This window comes from Triplophysa dalaica, chromosome 19, assembly GCF_015846415.1.
Source record: "Triplophysa dalaica isolate WHDGS20190420 chromosome 19, ASM1584641v1, whole genome shotgun sequence".
Classification (NCBI taxonomy): Eukaryota; Metazoa; Chordata; class Actinopteri; order Cypriniformes; family Nemacheilidae; genus Triplophysa; species Triplophysa dalaica.
The window spans coordinates 3,487,093-3,502,988 of record NC_079560.1 but is presented as its reverse complement, the minus strand read 5'-3'; the positions used below and the strand labels follow the sequence as shown (position 1 = coordinate 3,502,988).

Here is a 15,896-nt window from a genome sequence, read left to right as displayed (position 1 = left end):
AACAGTCTGGAAATTTGTTTAATGGGCATAAATATCCTGATTGGTTTTCCCACACAATCCTATGTGATATGGCTCATCATCAAAGGAACAGGAAATGGAATTACAATGGAGTTCTTCTTGCTTAATACTGCTATTTCTGATGTTTTATTTTTCCTTGATGGTTTATTCTTTCTACTGTCTAAATTGTGGTTAGGTTTCATTTTGTTGGCACTGTTTTTTCAAGGTTTACTATTTGCCGGTCGTCCTCTGTTTCAGTGTTTGATCTGTATGGAGCGTTATCTGGCAGTGGTTCATCCTGTAACCTTTCTGAAGTACAAACCTCTCAGATATAGAGTGATGTGTTGCACCGCTGCTTGGTTAATTTGTCTCGGATCATGTTTCTTCTGCTTGTTTACTTTAATGTCAGGCAACACAACTGCACATGTATTGCATTTCTCGATTCTTTTCCTTATCCTGCTCCCCATTCAGTTGTTCTGCCTTTCGGCCGTTCTCAGAGCTCTGAAGCAGTCCGGACCGGGAGCGAGAGAAAGAGAGGAAAACCTTATGAAGAAAAGAGCATTTTATCTTATTCTGTTGACAACTATAAACATGATTTTCATGTATGTTCCATTCATTATCAGTGGATTCATTACCATTGTGATACATGCATACATTCCAGAAGTTTGGATTCCTGCTATGTTATCATATGGACTGGGGGGGTTTTTACAGCCTGTTTTTTATCTACACAGATGTGGTAAACTCACCTGCTGTGCTTCAATCTAAAACATATTTAAGTTTTAGGAAAAATGTATGAAATACATGTTTTTATTGTCTCTTTTAGTAAACTGAATTTATTTAGGCTACTAATCCTGTCAAACGATTTAATTTGTGAATTTGTGGCGGAATATCTTAAACCAGGACTAAGCCTTAGTTTAAATAAACAATTTAAGTAGTTTTAACAAACAATGTATTTAATCATTCTTTTTAATGACACTGAAATGTTAGATCAAATTTGGTTGTTGTACATGGGTGTCAAAATCTTTGTTTGATTTTCAATAAAAGTTTCATCAATTATTCTGACATGACAACGTAGCCTATCATTTTTTTCCACTCTTTTAAAATAATGCTTGGTCCTAAGATTTTTTAATATAAGGTGTTGATTTGGTCAAGGCATGTTTGAATTGAATATCGATCATGTTTTCCATTAGTTTCCACTACTTTGCATATCTGGTTTTATATATGATCTGTGGCTGATGAAGTAAGGCACTTTTATTCTTGGACAAGCAGTCTACAAAACACAGCACAGAGATTAAAATACATCCACAGAGACAGGACATTCATTCTTCAGGTGATAAACGTTTATTCATTTTATTGTTCTGCCATAAACAAAATTAAATAATTTCACTGTCAATAGTATTAAAAAAGGATTTTGTGCAAATAACTTGAATTAGCTTTTAGGCAAATGGGCCGGATTGATATAAATATTGACAATTCATTTAGAATCCGATCAATTTAGAAGAGAAATGTGACAAATGATGAAATATTGTTTCATCCTGTAAGCATTTTACGACAAGCAAAATGTTATATAAAAGAAAAGCTATATTTTGTTTTCTAACTGCATTTAATATGAGAATGCAGTTTTCCTAAGGATGTTTTGGAGAATAAGCTGAACTAATCATGATGCTTTATTGTAAAAATCTGTAGTAATATTATACTTATACACTCCTAAAAACAACGGTTCCTAAAAGTGTTAAGGAGTGTTGTGATTGTTTATTATATAATAATTTACTATTGTTATTACAGAATGTAATGTATTAAACATTTCTCTTTAAATCATCCTTATGTTGACGTTTGACTGGTACATTTCCATTTCTTTCCTTCCTCCAAAAAAATCAATGTAGACGTATCATTTGAATATTTCTGAACAGCTGAGCTGAGAAGACAATCTAAAACGAAGATGGATATTGCTACAGTGAACTTCACCACTATGGAAGGATCTACTAACTTCACAAGTCTTTTATCTCAGAATTTAACCATTGTGGATATGTATATTTTCAGCATTATTGTGCTGTTTGGTTTTCCCACACAATCCTATATAATATGGCTCATCGTCACAGGAGCAGGAAGTGGAATTTCATCAGAGTTCTTCCTGTTTAATCTCTGTATCTGTGAGATGTTTAACTATCTGGTTTGTTTAATGTTTTTACTGTCAAAATGGTCTTTAGGTTTCATGATGTTTGGACTTCTTTTACAAGGATTACTCATCACCGGTCGTCCTCTGTTTCAGTGTCTGATCTGTGTGGAGCGTTACCTGGCAGTGGTTCATCCTGTAATCTTTCTGAAGTACAAACCTCTCAGATACAAAGTCATGTGCTCTTCCGCTGCCTGGATCATTTGTACCGCTTCCTGTTTGTTCTGCTTCTTCCTTTTTATCTCAAACACAGTTGCAGCACACTCATGTTTTTTCGTGATATTCTTTCTTACCATCCTCTCCATTCAGTTGTTTTGCCTTTTGGCTGTTCTCAGAGCACTTAAACAGTCAGGACCAGGAGAGAGAATGGGAGAGAGAGAGGATACAAGCCACATAAAGAGAAAAGCGTTTTATCTCATTCTCATAACTACAGTGAGCATGATTATCATATATGTGCCAATATCTGTCTCAGGATTTTTAACTGCTATGACAAACAAGTACATTGCAGAATTATGGTATCCTGCATTTCTGTCTTACATGCTGGGTGGTTTTTTACAGCCTGTTTTTTATTTACACAGATGTGGTAAACTTTTCTGCTATGCTTCTTCCTAAAACATTGCTGATATTTGTCTTTGACGTTTTTGAAATTCTTTGATTTAATCTTTGTTCATGCACTTTTGTCATGCAGACTGTTATTTTGTGACTCTTATGTTCCTGTTTTCAGACTTCTTCTTTTCTCACCTGTGTTTCTAACTCTCATTAGCTTCTGTGTATTTCAAGGGATAGTTCAGCCAAAACTCAAATTTCTCCGTCCATCTGAGATGTAGGTAACATTTTTCTTGAGTAGAACCATGAAGAAGATTGTTTGGTAAATCCGCAGCCCTCTCTGCTTCGTATGATGGGAGTCTATGGGGTCCATCTGACTAAGAGTTCCTAAAGCACATAATTCCAAAAAGCGGCTCCTGGTGACATGTTCACATTTCGTGAAGCGAATCGTTTGATATTTTCATAAAACTGAACATCATTTTTATAGTGTTTTTAGCAATAATGTGCAGCCTCTGAACAGAATAGCAATCTTTTTCTTGTAGTATTCGGTGGCGTATGGCATACCAGCGTCTGGTATGTTAAGCCCCACCTGCGAAAAGGGAGTGATGAGGCTGTTTAATATGGCTAATATTATTAAAAATGACGTTCAAATTAATGAAAAATATCCAGCGAGTCATTTCATCAAACGTCAACATGTCGGAGCCGCTTTTTGGAATTATGTGCTTTAGGAACTCAGGTGGACACCATAGACTCCCATTATATGAAGCAGAGAAGGCTGCAGATTTACCAAACAATCTTCTTTATGGTTCTACTCAAGAAAAAATGTCACCTACATCACAGATGGCCTGAGGGTGAGTCATTTCTAAATATGTTTATTTAGTAATCAATCAAATATTAAATGTAGTGAAGTTCTTTATTGCAATATGTTCAGTATTTTGGTTTCTACTAAGAATAACAAACCTCCATTTGGTAATCCATATCTTAAAATAAATATATTACAATATAAGATCTTTGATTGTGTGAAAATATTTTCATTTTATCAAAACAGCAGACAGACTGCCTTTCTGTACTGGAGTAAAACTAACAGCAGCAATTGTAATTGTTGTTTGACACATATGGGTCTTTCTGCTAAGTGGCAATTCAATATTTTGGCCATATATTATTCTTTTCTTAAATTTCTGTTACAGGGAATAATTGTCTGCACTGTAGTTACAAAGTCAATAAACCAGCACTTTAGTAACCATGAACTGTTTATGTTCTTTTGAAGACGCATAACAAGGCAACTGTTGGACAGTTGGGCCAGACCATGAATTCGGAGACGAATTCCAATGAAGTTACAAAATAAGAGATGGGAGACATAAGCTTGTTCCACATTCACATTTAATGGGACAGTTCACCCAAAAATTAAATGCTTTCATCCAATTACTCATCCCCATGTCATTTCAAACCTGTATGACTTTCTTCCTTCCGTAGAACACAAAAGAAGATATTTTGTAGAAAGTTTGTAACCGAACAGCACAGGACCCCATTCACTTCTAATGTATAGACATAAAACCAATGCAAGTGAAAGGGGTCCAGCTAAAAACTTTTTTTAAAATATCTTTTTTTTTTGTTCTGCAGAAGAAAGAAAGTCCTACAGGTTTATAATGAAAAGAGGTTGGATAAATGATAAATACATTTTGTTTTTAGGTGAACTATCCGTTCTCTTCGGTAGTATCTTAAGACCAAATGTAACTAATTTCTAACTTGCAGATTTTGGAAAAAATCCAAATTCCTAATTTTAAGACTTCCTCATTTTTACTTTAATAGTATTTCACAAGTGCTTTAGTGCTAAAATCAGTTACATGTGAGGCTGACAATTTACAGAACATATACTCAACATTCTTCAACATATTTATTTAAATTCTTGGTTGAATATGGCACCATAGTTCCTTGGTTTATATATTTCTATGATTAAAGCACTGAAACAAACCCTTATGAGCCAATTGCTGTGGCCATTGGTCTGCTGACATCCAAAGTTACGAGGTTAACCCTGCCCTTTCTCTATGCAAAATATATTTATTATTATTTTATATCAACCTATGTAACCATGGGAATTCATGGGAGAGAATCCTCATTTAATTTCGAAGTAACAGTAAAACAGTAAAAAAACAGTGACATGACCATTTGAGGAGGTGTGTACCTGCATCTTAGCTCATAAAAATAATATAGGAATAATAAATTAATAAATTGGGAATTGTAAAAGAACAAACAACTTTATATAACAAGATAAAGGAAAAACCTAACCGGTTTTACTGGTGTGCATTATATGCCAAAAAGGAGTATTAAAATGCAAGTTTTCATGGAAAGATAAAAAAGTAAATGTTTTGGTTGGTACTCCCCTTGTAGCTGTTTGTTTTTGATTTACCACTTATGTTTTTACTATTTTAAGCATTTCAATTTCTGACTTTATTTATGATGAGCAGTGGTAGAAGTCAGGCACATTTATTCTGGGGACAGCATTGAAGTTAGGCCAAATAAAACACAGCAAAGGAGATTTTAATATCCGCAGAGACCAGACATTCATTCTTCAGGTGATAAATGTTATTTTTATTCATTAAAATGTTTTTTATACGTTTTTAACTTTATTTTATGTATTTTTTTTACCTTTATGTAAATAATAGCATAATTTGGTTTTCTTTTCCATATTATGAGAATGATTTGGAAATTAATCTGAAATATTCATGATAAGTAATATTACTGTTCTTGTAAATACCTTTAATAATATTATTGTTTTTTTATTTTATAATTGTGGCATTACATAATTGGATGTATTAATCATTCCTTATAAATGTGCCTTATTTTGACTTTATGTTTGATTGCTACATTTGCATTTCTCTGACAACTTCAGCTTTTAACTCAAGTAAAAAAGTCTTATATGCATTTGCAAAGATGTTTTTTTTAATCAGATTTGGTTGTTGCAAGTCTTAGCTTTTAATTTGTTTAATAGTCAATATTCTTTAGTCACTTTCCCTATTTTACAAAGATTATCGTGTTGTTAAACATGACAGCCCATGACACAGTTTTTACTCTGTTTATTCAATGCTGGGTCTCAAAATTTCCATGACCGGTGTTGAATATGCGACAGCTGTGCTGAATTAGGATTTTGCTTGGAAGGCCAAATGGGTGAGTATTATTGTTTTTAGTAAATTATTTTGATTTTAATGCTGAAACAGTGTTGATGTTGTCGGTAAGAGAAACACAATTGCTAAGGGTCAATATTATATGAAAAAGTTGAATGTTCTTCACCTTAAAGAATTGTCAGTTGACTAATTTATTTGTATTTATTCATTAGCCATCACATTAAAATATTTCCATACAGAGTTGAACTAAAAATGTTTTGTTCAGATTTTCAAAACTGCCTTCTTTTGCTTAGTTAGCTCATAAGTTCATTGTTTTTCTAAGCATTAAATATTTGCATGTTTGATGACAACTTTAGAGTCAGTCAGCAAAACACGGAACAGCGACTCGACTTTCACACTAAATGTGACAAACCTTTTTGTGTCATTTCGTTCATTTGATTTTCTCTTAACAGTACACAACAATATTGTGATCATTTGCAGGTATATCTTGAGATTTGTGTGTTTGACTTTGTGTTGTTTGTGAACCCCATTCAGATGATTTATGTGTGTAAATTTGACATATATCACGACACAAACAAATCCATTTATCCAATCTGTCATCCTTTTGAAATGTGCGGTCAAAATGTTCATATCAGGTGATCAATAACACACCTGTAATGGCTGGAATGTGATGAATGGAGATTTTTTGAAGGCTAGTCATTTTTTATGTAGGCATTTTTTTAATGCTATGACATGACATGACATAACATTATATTTGATTTTCTTACTGTTATATTATTTTCAATTAAAAAATTTGTAATGTAAGATTTTCTGTTAAGAAAAAAAGACACACTTTTCTGTTTCAGTTTTTCATCCTTTTAAACCGTTTTCTATGTTGCACATATTTGCATATCTGGTGTTTAATATTAGGTGTAGCTTGTGGAGTCATGCACAAATGTCACTGTGAAGTGTTCGACGTCATTCTACAAAAGAAAGCGCAGAGATTTATATACATCTACAGGGACTCAACATTCACTTTTCAGGTAACAAACTCCTCTTTTTAATTCAAATTTTTGTTTTTGTGCAATTATGAATTGTAAAACGTTAATGGTAAACGAGAAAATGGGATTTTGCAAAAGAACAACAAAATAGCTTCTGACCCCATCGGTTTTTAATGTTTGGACACAAAACCACTCAAACATTTCTCAAAATATTAACTCATATGAATCAAACGTAAAAATCATTTACAGGTTTAAATGAATTTGGGGTAAAGAAATCATAACAGAATGTATACATTTTAAAAGAACTGCTTTATCGCTGTAACATAATTTAACAATAGCGTGCTCATAAAATGGAGACTTTGTAGCAGGACAGACTGAACATGTTTTTAATATTAACTGTATGTTTTCGTCTAATACTGATAGTGAATCACGTACAGATCGTTCAAAGAAAATTTCTTATGAGAGAAAAAAGAACATGAATAACTCTGCAGTGAACTTCTCATCAAACGGAGATTCCAGAACTGTGTCCATTGGACTAGTGGACTGTCTTGAGATATGTGTGTACCTCATGAATCTCCTGTTTAGTCTTCCTACACACTCCTATGTGATGCGGCTCATCGTCACAGGAACAGGAACAGGAAGTGGAATTGTGTCTGAGTTCTTCATCCTCAATCTCTCTGCTTGTGAGATTGGTATCTGTCTGAACAGTTTGATCTTTGTACTGATGATGTGGTTTCAGAGTTTGTCAAGATTTGAACAGTTTTTAATAGGATTTTCCATCACCGGTCGTCCTCTGTTTCAGTGTCTGATGTGTGTCGAGCGTTACCTGGCTGTGATTCATCCTGTAACCTTCCTGAAGTACAAACCTCTCAGATACAGACTGATCTGCTGCACCGCTGCCTGGATCTTTTGTCTCAGCTCCTGTTTTCTCTGCATGTTTACTATAGATTGGCAATATGCTGTATATGTATGGTTTTTGACAATGCAGCTACTTTTTTTCCTCTTTGTCAAGTTATTTTGCCTTTCGGTTGTTCTCAGAACTCTGAAGCGGTCAGGACCAGGAGAGAGAGGGAGAGATAAGGAAAACCACATGAAGAGACGAGCGTTTAATCTCATCCTCATAACTACCGTGACAACAGTTCTCATGTTTGGTCCGATGACTATTACAGGATTCTATTACGTTGTGACAGACGATTACATAGATAGGCCAGAAGTTTGGCTTTCTGGTATTCTTTGCTTTATGCTGACTGGTTTTGTTCAGCCTGTTCTTTATCTGCAGCGTACTGGACAATTCTCCTGGTTCAGCTGTAAAATTTGACTAAACCAAGCTACATTATTTTAAAATTGTTATAGCTGTATTTAAACATTGTTTATCACTTCAATTGAATCCTTGTGTTTATGTTTTCAGTAGTTTGTTTTTATGATTCCAGGAATGACATTTACATTAAGGAGTTTAAATAGGATACGTTACCTCCAAAATCCTTGTGATTTCATTTTAAATTACAACCAGATTACATTTATGTATTTATAATGTATCATTTTTTCTCAATAAAATACTTTATCGACCTATCATGTACCTAGTGTCATATTTTTCCATGATTTTGCATAGTTTTCGAGCACTTTATTTTATGATTTGCATATCACATAGTTATGCATTCATGGAAAAAATCCATCAATAAATCAGCGTTAGATGTAGATATCAAAACAGATGTCTAACATAGTTTTGCAGTGCATCTGAAAACACATCTCTTCCGTCAACACCTGACTGATCAGTTCTGACTTCTATTTCTTCTCTAATCTTCATAAAAAAAAAAAAACTCTAACTTACCTCTGTATACTGTGTTAGGTTATATGAGACTAGTCTTCTTTTTTGATTGCACTTATGCTTTTGTTGTTCTTATACTGTCCCAAATGCTTCCATTGCCTACCCCACCTGTAAGTCACTTTGGATAAAAGCGTCTGCTAAATGACTAAATGAAAATGTAAATGTTTGGGACGACTTCCCATCACTATTCCTGTGATCATTAATTTATTGAGAAATGTGATCATTCCAGTGATCATTTATTAATTTAATAAAATAAACTTTGATAATAACACTTTTTAACGACTTTTTTTTTCGCTAAGTACTGCATTTGTTTTTTTTCAATGTTTGCATATCCAATATGTTTGTGACATGTGTTAAGGGAGGCATACAAATCCCTGTGACAGTTTTCAAATCAGTCTTCAAATCTCAGGGATTGACTCACATCCAGAGAGACAAAATCCACTCCTCAGGTGACGATATATAACCTATCTTAAAAAGATCATTGTTGACCATAGAAATTTTTAAGAACTAAGTATTTTTCAAAACTGTTCTAGTTTGAAGAATTTGTGTTTTTACTTAAATTGTAGATTAATAGTAAAATTTCTTATTTTTGTTGTCTTATTTTGACTTTTATTCTACATGTGATCCAAAATATGAGGCATTTTCCTATAATTGCCTTTAAATGTCATATCATTAGTATACATTTGTATAAATTTAGTTCAGAAACGATGTGCACATTTAACTTTATGTTGCTTCGATTTCTTTTCTAAAGTACAGAAAACCCTACAGTATTAGAACTCAATTTGTGAATAGTGTGCATGCAAAATAATTTTATTCTTTAAATTGTATTAAATTGATTAATCAAATAATCTATATTCCTATAATTCCATTTAAAAATACAAGTATGAAACACTAGCTGAATGTTGAGTAGTATGCATAAAATATATTGAATGATTCAGATCTTCACTATGTATGTCTTTTCTCACACAGATCACGATTACAAATCATTCATGTTTTGTTTGTGAGTTTCTGGGCTGAGACGAAAAGGAGAAAACTATGAACTCTACAGTGAACTCTACAGGGTCCAGTGACGTAATGCTGAGACTGCAGATGTCTCTGTACAGCATCAATGTTCTGTTCGGTCTTCCGACACACTCACTTATCATATGGCTCATCGTCACAGGAACGGGAAGTGGAATTGCATCAGACTTCTTCATTCTTAATCTTTCTGTTTGTGAGATTGGTATCTGTCTGAATAGTGTTTTAGCATTTTTTTATGCTCTTCGGTTTTCAAATTTCTCAGGATTAATGTACTTTTTATCAGGACTGGGCATCACCGGTCGTCCTGTGTTTCAGTGTCTGATGTGTGTGGAGCGTTACCTGGCAGTGATTCATCCTGTAACCTTTCTGAAGTACAAACCTCTCAGATACAGACTGATCTGCTCCTCCGCTGCCTGGTTCATTACTCTTGTCTCATGTTCATGCTGCATGTTTAGTACAATCTCACTGAAACATGCTTTTTTTGTAGGGTTTTACTCAGTTCAGTTCCCCGTCTTTCTCTCCATTCAGTTGTTCTGTTGTCTGGCTGTTCTCAGAGCTCTGAAGCAGTCAGGACCAGGAGAGAGAGGGAGAGAGAGAGAGGAGGAAAACCACAGGAAGAGAAGAGCGTTTAATATCATTTTTATAACTACTGTGAACTTCATTGTCATTTATCTCCCATTTGCAACGTCAGGATTTTGTTTTATTCTGTCAAACCATCATATTGTTGAACTTGATTTAGCTTTTTTTTTTCTTTTTTCTTTTGCTGGCTTTGTTCAACCTGTTCTCTATCTGCATCGTGCTGGAAAACTCCGCTACCTGTGTTCACCATAAAATCTGCAAATGTTTTTGAATATCTTTTATCGTGTCGCATACGGCCCATTAACTGTTTCAAGATTGTTAGCATTTTGCCACTCCTGTGGATATTATGACAGTTTGGGTTTTAGTTTTGATCTGTTTATTTGATCTGTTTTCATTCAGTGTGTTCTTTATCTGCAGCGCACTGGAAAATATAAATCTCCTGTTTATCAAAAAATCTGTAAATGTAAAATTTCCACTGGACCAAGACCCTCTGTGCTGTATATATTTGCATATCTGGTGTTCAATATTAGGTGTAGAAAGTGGAGTCACGCAAAAATGTCTGTCGGACGTCTTTGAAGTCATTCTACAAAAGAAAGCGCATAGATTTATATACATCTACATGGACTTAACATTCACTTTTCAGGTGACAAACTTTGTTTTATGCTCAACAACGCATTGTAAAACGTAAAGGGTAAATGAGAAACTTAGATTTTGTATGTGAATTTATACGCCATTGAATCTATAGAATGAAAGGCATGGTTCACAAAAAAATAAACTTATGTCATTTCAAACATGTACGACTTGCACAAGAAGATATTTTTAAAAATAATAAAGTTTTCAAACAGCACTGGACCCCATTGATTTCTGTTTTATGGACACAAACCGCTGATACATTTCTCAAAATATCTCTTTTGATAAAACAAAACGGCATTTTAAGAAATGAAAATAATTTACAGGTTTTTAATGAATTTAGGGTTAATAAAAGATACCAGAATGTATATTTTTGTGGGAATTGCTTAATCCCTTTAAAATGATTTAATAATCGCTCTAAAAATGTGAAATGTTTATAGGCATTTTTCGAAAAGGATATGTTTTATGTTTTCATGTCATACTTATAGTGAATCAGATATCTTTCAAAGACAAAATCTTATGTATGCACTAAGAAGAGAATCAAGAACATGAATAAATAGTAATTTTCACCGTTAATAATTTTAAACTCTCCACAAATCCAGTTTCAATCTCTGCCTTGTTCACGAAGGAATCTTTGGAGAAATGAATAATTTAAATGGCATAAGTTAACTCTGAAATCCTTGTGATATTCCTTTTAAATTACAACCAGATTACATTTATGAGGTTCATAATATACTTATTTTTCAATAAAATACTTTATCGACCTATCAATAACCTAGTGTCATATTTTTCCACGATTTTGCATAGTTTTTGAGCACTTTATTTTATGATTTGCATAGATCACATAGTCATGAATTCATGGAAAAAATCCATCAATAAGTCAGCGTTAGATGTAGATATCAAAACAGATGTCTATCAAAGTTTTGCAGTGCTTCATTTTTAAATGTGTATATCTGGTGAATGTGATGTGTGCCAATTTGGAAGTTTATTAGATTTATAATGATTGTTTGGGACGACTTCCCATCACTATTCCTGTGATCGTTTATTAATTGAGAAATGAAAATAAAATAAACTTTGATAATAACAAAGAAATTGTTTTACTCATGAAATGGAAGCGTGTTGACTGTGTTAACTGCCTTTCACGTAAATACTATTTGCTTTGCTAAACACTAACTTTTGTTTGCATATTCAATATGTTTGTGACATGTGTTAAGCATATAAATCCCTGTGACAGTTTTCAAATCAGTCTTCAAATCTCAGGGATTGACTCACATCCAGAGAGACAAAATCCACTCCTCAGGTGATGATATATAACCTATCTTAAAAAGATCATTGTTGACCATAGAAATTTTTAAGAACTAAGTATTTTTCAAAACTGTACTAGTTTGAAGAATTTGTGTTTTTTCTTAAATTGTAGATTAATAGTAAAATTTCTCATTTTTGTTGTCTTATTTTGACTTTTATTCTACATGTGATCCAAAATATGAGGCATTTTCCTATAATTGCCTTTAAATGTCATATCATTAGTATACATTTGTATAAATTTAGTTCAGAAACGATGTGCACATTTAACTTTATGTTGCTTTGATTTCTTTTCTAAAGTACAGAAAACCCTACAGTATTAGAACTCAATTTGTGAATAGTGTGCATGCAAAATAATTGTATTTTTTAAATTGTAGATTAATCAAATAATCTATATTCCTATAATTCCATTTAAAAAACAAGTATGAAACACTAGCTGAATGTTAAGTAGTATGCAAAAAATATATTGAATGATTCAAATCTTCACTATGTATGTCTTTTCTCACACAGATCACGATTACAATATCATTCATGTTTTGTTTGTGAGTTTCTGGCATTAGAAGACAAATAGAAAATGAAGAACTCTACAGTGAACTCCACCACATCTAAAGGTCTACTTGAGTCCAATGACGTAATGCTGAGACTGCAGATGTCTCTGTACAGCATCAATGTTCTGTTCAGTCTTCCTACACACTCCTTTATCATATGGCTCATCATCACAGGAACGGGAAGTGGAATTGCATCAGACTTCTTCATTCTTAATCTCTCTGTTTGTGAAATTGGTTACTGTCTGAATAATGTGATTGCATTATTTGATTATTCTCTTTGGTTTTCAAATTTCTCAGGATTAATATACTTTTTATCAGGACTGGGCATCACTGGTCGTCCTGTGTTTCAGTGTCTGATGTGTGTGGAGCGTTACCTGGCAGTGATTCATCCTGTAACCTTTCTGAAGTACAAACCTCTCAGATACAGACTGATCTGCTCCTCCGCTGCCTGGTTCATTACTCTTGTCTCATGTTCATGCTGCATGTTTAGTACAATCTCACTGAAACATGCTTTTTTTGTAGAGTTCTACTCAGTTCAGTTCCTCGTCTTTCTCTCCATCCAGTTGTTCTGTTGTCTGGCTGTTCTCAGAGCTCTGAAGCAGTCAGGACCAGGTGAGAGAGGGAGAGAGAGAGAGGAGGAAAACCACATGAAGAAAAGAGCGTTTAATATCATTTTTATAACTAGTGTGAACTTCATTGTCATTTATCTCCCATTTGCAACGTCAGGATTTTATTTTATTCTGTCAAACCATTATATTTTTGAACTTGATTCAGCTTGTTTTTTTCTTTTTTCTTTTGCTGGCTTTGTTCAACCTGTTCTCTATCTGCATCGTGCTGGAAAACTCCGCTACCTCTGTTCACCATAAAATCTGCAAATGTTTTTGAAAATAAACTGTTTCAAGATTGTTAGCATTTTGCCACTCCTGTGGATATTATGATAGTTTGGGTTTTAGTTTTGATCTGTTTATTTTTGGTGGCTGGTTTTATTCAGCCTGTTCTTCATCTGAAGCGCACTGGATCCCAAAAAAATCTGTAAATGTAAAATTCCCACTAGACCAAGACTCTCTGTGCTGTATATATTTGCATATCTGGTGTTTAATATTAGGTGTATCTTGAGGAGTCATGCACAAATGTCCTTGAAGTCAGTCTACAAAAGAAAGCGCATAGATTTATATGCTGTACATCTACATGTCTGAATGTGTAGAATTAAAGGTATAGTTCAATCAAATTAAATAACCCTCATGTCATTCCAAACATGTAGACCTAAAAAAGAAGATGTTTTGAAAAACATTTAATTGCCAAAAGGCACAAGGCCCCATTGATTTCTGCTGTATGCTAACAAAACCACTTAGACATTTCTCATAATACCTCGTTTGATAAAACAAAACGTCATTTTAAGAAAGGAAAATCATTTACAGGTTTGTAATGAATTTAGGGTTAATAAATGATAACAGAATGAATATTTTTGCGTGAACTACTTTATCTCTTATTAAGATCATTGAATAATCGTTCTAAGGATGTGAAATGTTTGGATATGGATATGTTTTCAACAATGTTTTCATATCATACTTATAGTGAATCAATTATCTTTCGAAGACAAGACTTCAGGTCGTCTTTGTTTTGTGCTGGCTGGTTTTGTTTAGCCTGTTCTTTATCTGCAGCGCACTGGAAAATTATTTTGAGTCATCTGTAAAATTTGACTAAATGAAGCTACCGCATTTGACTCTTTTGACCAATATTATAACTATTTTTGAACATTATTAATCACTATAACTGTATCTTTGCTCTAAGTTTGGAATTATTAGTAGTCCAGGAATATCATGTATATTTAATATCTTAAATGGCATAATTTACCTCCGAAATCAATTATAGACTTGAGTTTGTCCTGTTTATTCACGACCAGATGACATTTATGAGGTTTATTATAGGCTGTATGATTATTGTCAGATGTTTTCAATAAAATGCTTTAATAACCTATCAATTTCCTAGTGTCATATTTTTGGACATGTTTTTGTCCACATTTACATCATCAACCACAGAATTTGGTAATATCACAAGTTTTGAACGCTTAGTTTATGATTTGCGGGGGACATAGTCATGCATGCATGCATGGTAATACAATGGCTTTTCCAAAAAAATCCATCAACAAGTCAGTGTGACATGTAGATATCAAAACAGATGTCTATCATAGTTTTGCAATGCTTCATTTTAAAATTTGTATATCTGGTGATGTGAGCAAATTTGGAAGTTTGTTAGATTCATAATGATTGTTTGGGATGATTTCCCACATTCCTGTGATTATTTATTATTTAAAAAATGAATATTACATAAGCCTTGTGTAAGAATATTACTTTTTGTCCCCTGGTCTAGGTATTAATATTCTAAGGTTGAAGAGTCTAGTCGATGGAACACACAGAGTTTCAGATCTGGGAACCAAGAATGATACAGACACAGATGTGCAGTTCAATATGAGTTCAATATTTATATTCATAAAACAGGAAGTATGTCATTGAAACTATGTCATTGACCTATTAATATTATTCACGTGGGTTAGTTCCTTGTTCTTAGAACTTCTTAGAAGTACATTAGTATTTTTAGCAAAAGGCAGCACGATCTGCTGAACATTCTGTTAACTTGGTCAGTGCTTGAACACAAGTAAGGTTAGACATAATTCATGTACAATAATCATTGAAATACATTTCTCATAATATGATTTGTGAACAATAATAATTGCAATACATTTCACACAATATGTGTGGGACACAGGCAAAACCCAAATTCTCACATTATGATAACATACTATCCAAAAAAAAGTCCGTAAAAATAGGGCACAATATATTGTATTAACATGAAGGAATTTTCGATATTCATTTTTTAAGATTGTTTTACGTGTACTCACATTTTGCTATGCATTAAATGACATTTTAGCATTAATGGAAATGTGCATATAATAAAGGAAAATGTACTCGTCATTTTCTGCCAGTACATTATCCGTTTTTTACTGAGATTTTTTTACAGCGCAAAACCTGCTTTTTCATTTACTCGTATAAGACTATTTATCTTGATTAGCACTACATTTGTTTTCTTTAAATGTTTGCATATCCAATATGTTTTTTGACATATTGTGACATGTGTAAAGTCAGGCATATAAATCCCTTTGACAGGTATCAAATC

The 15,896-nt window shown here is 33.3% G+C and overlaps 5 protein-coding genes across 5 annotated transcripts; all 5 read left to right on the top strand.

The window, feature by feature from the left end:
- The first annotated feature begins 105 nt into the window (after positions 1-105).
- LOC130408213 (C-C chemokine receptor type 8-like) lies at positions 106-762 on the top strand. The gene has a single exon (XM_056731693.1). The coding sequence runs from the start codon at positions 106-108 to the stop codon at positions 760-762; it is 657 nt and encodes a 218-aa protein (XP_056587671.1).
- A 1,174-nt stretch (positions 763-1,936) lies between these two features.
- LOC130408212 (chemokine XC receptor 1-like) lies at positions 1,937-2,782 on the top strand. The gene has a single exon (XM_056731692.1). The coding sequence runs from the start codon at positions 1,937-1,939 to the stop codon at positions 2,780-2,782; it is 846 nt and encodes a 281-aa protein (XP_056587670.1).
- Positions 2,783-7,293: 4,511 nt separating this feature from the next.
- LOC130408210 (C-C chemokine receptor type 8-like) lies at positions 7,294-8,136 on the top strand. The gene has a single exon (XM_056731691.1). It carries the CDS (start codon positions 7,294-7,296, stop codon positions 8,134-8,136), a length of 843 nt encoding a protein of 280 aa, XP_056587669.1.
- A 1,542-nt stretch (positions 8,137-9,678) lies between these two features.
- Positions 9,679-10,494, top strand: LOC130408209 (chemokine XC receptor 1-like). The gene has a single exon (XM_056731690.1). The coding sequence runs from the start codon at positions 9,679-9,681 to the stop codon at positions 10,492-10,494; it is 816 nt and encodes a 271-aa protein (XP_056587668.1).
- A 2,254-nt stretch (positions 10,495-12,748) lies between these two features.
- On the top strand, positions 12,749-13,729 carry LOC130408208 (chemokine XC receptor 1-like). Its single transcript, XM_056731689.1, has 2 exons — positions 12,749-13,443; positions 13,714-13,729. The coding sequence occupies exons 1-2, from the start codon at positions 12,749-12,751 to the stop codon at positions 13,727-13,729; spliced, it is 711 nt and encodes a 236-aa protein (XP_056587667.1).
- The last annotated feature ends 2,167 nt before the right edge of the window (positions 13,730-15,896 follow it).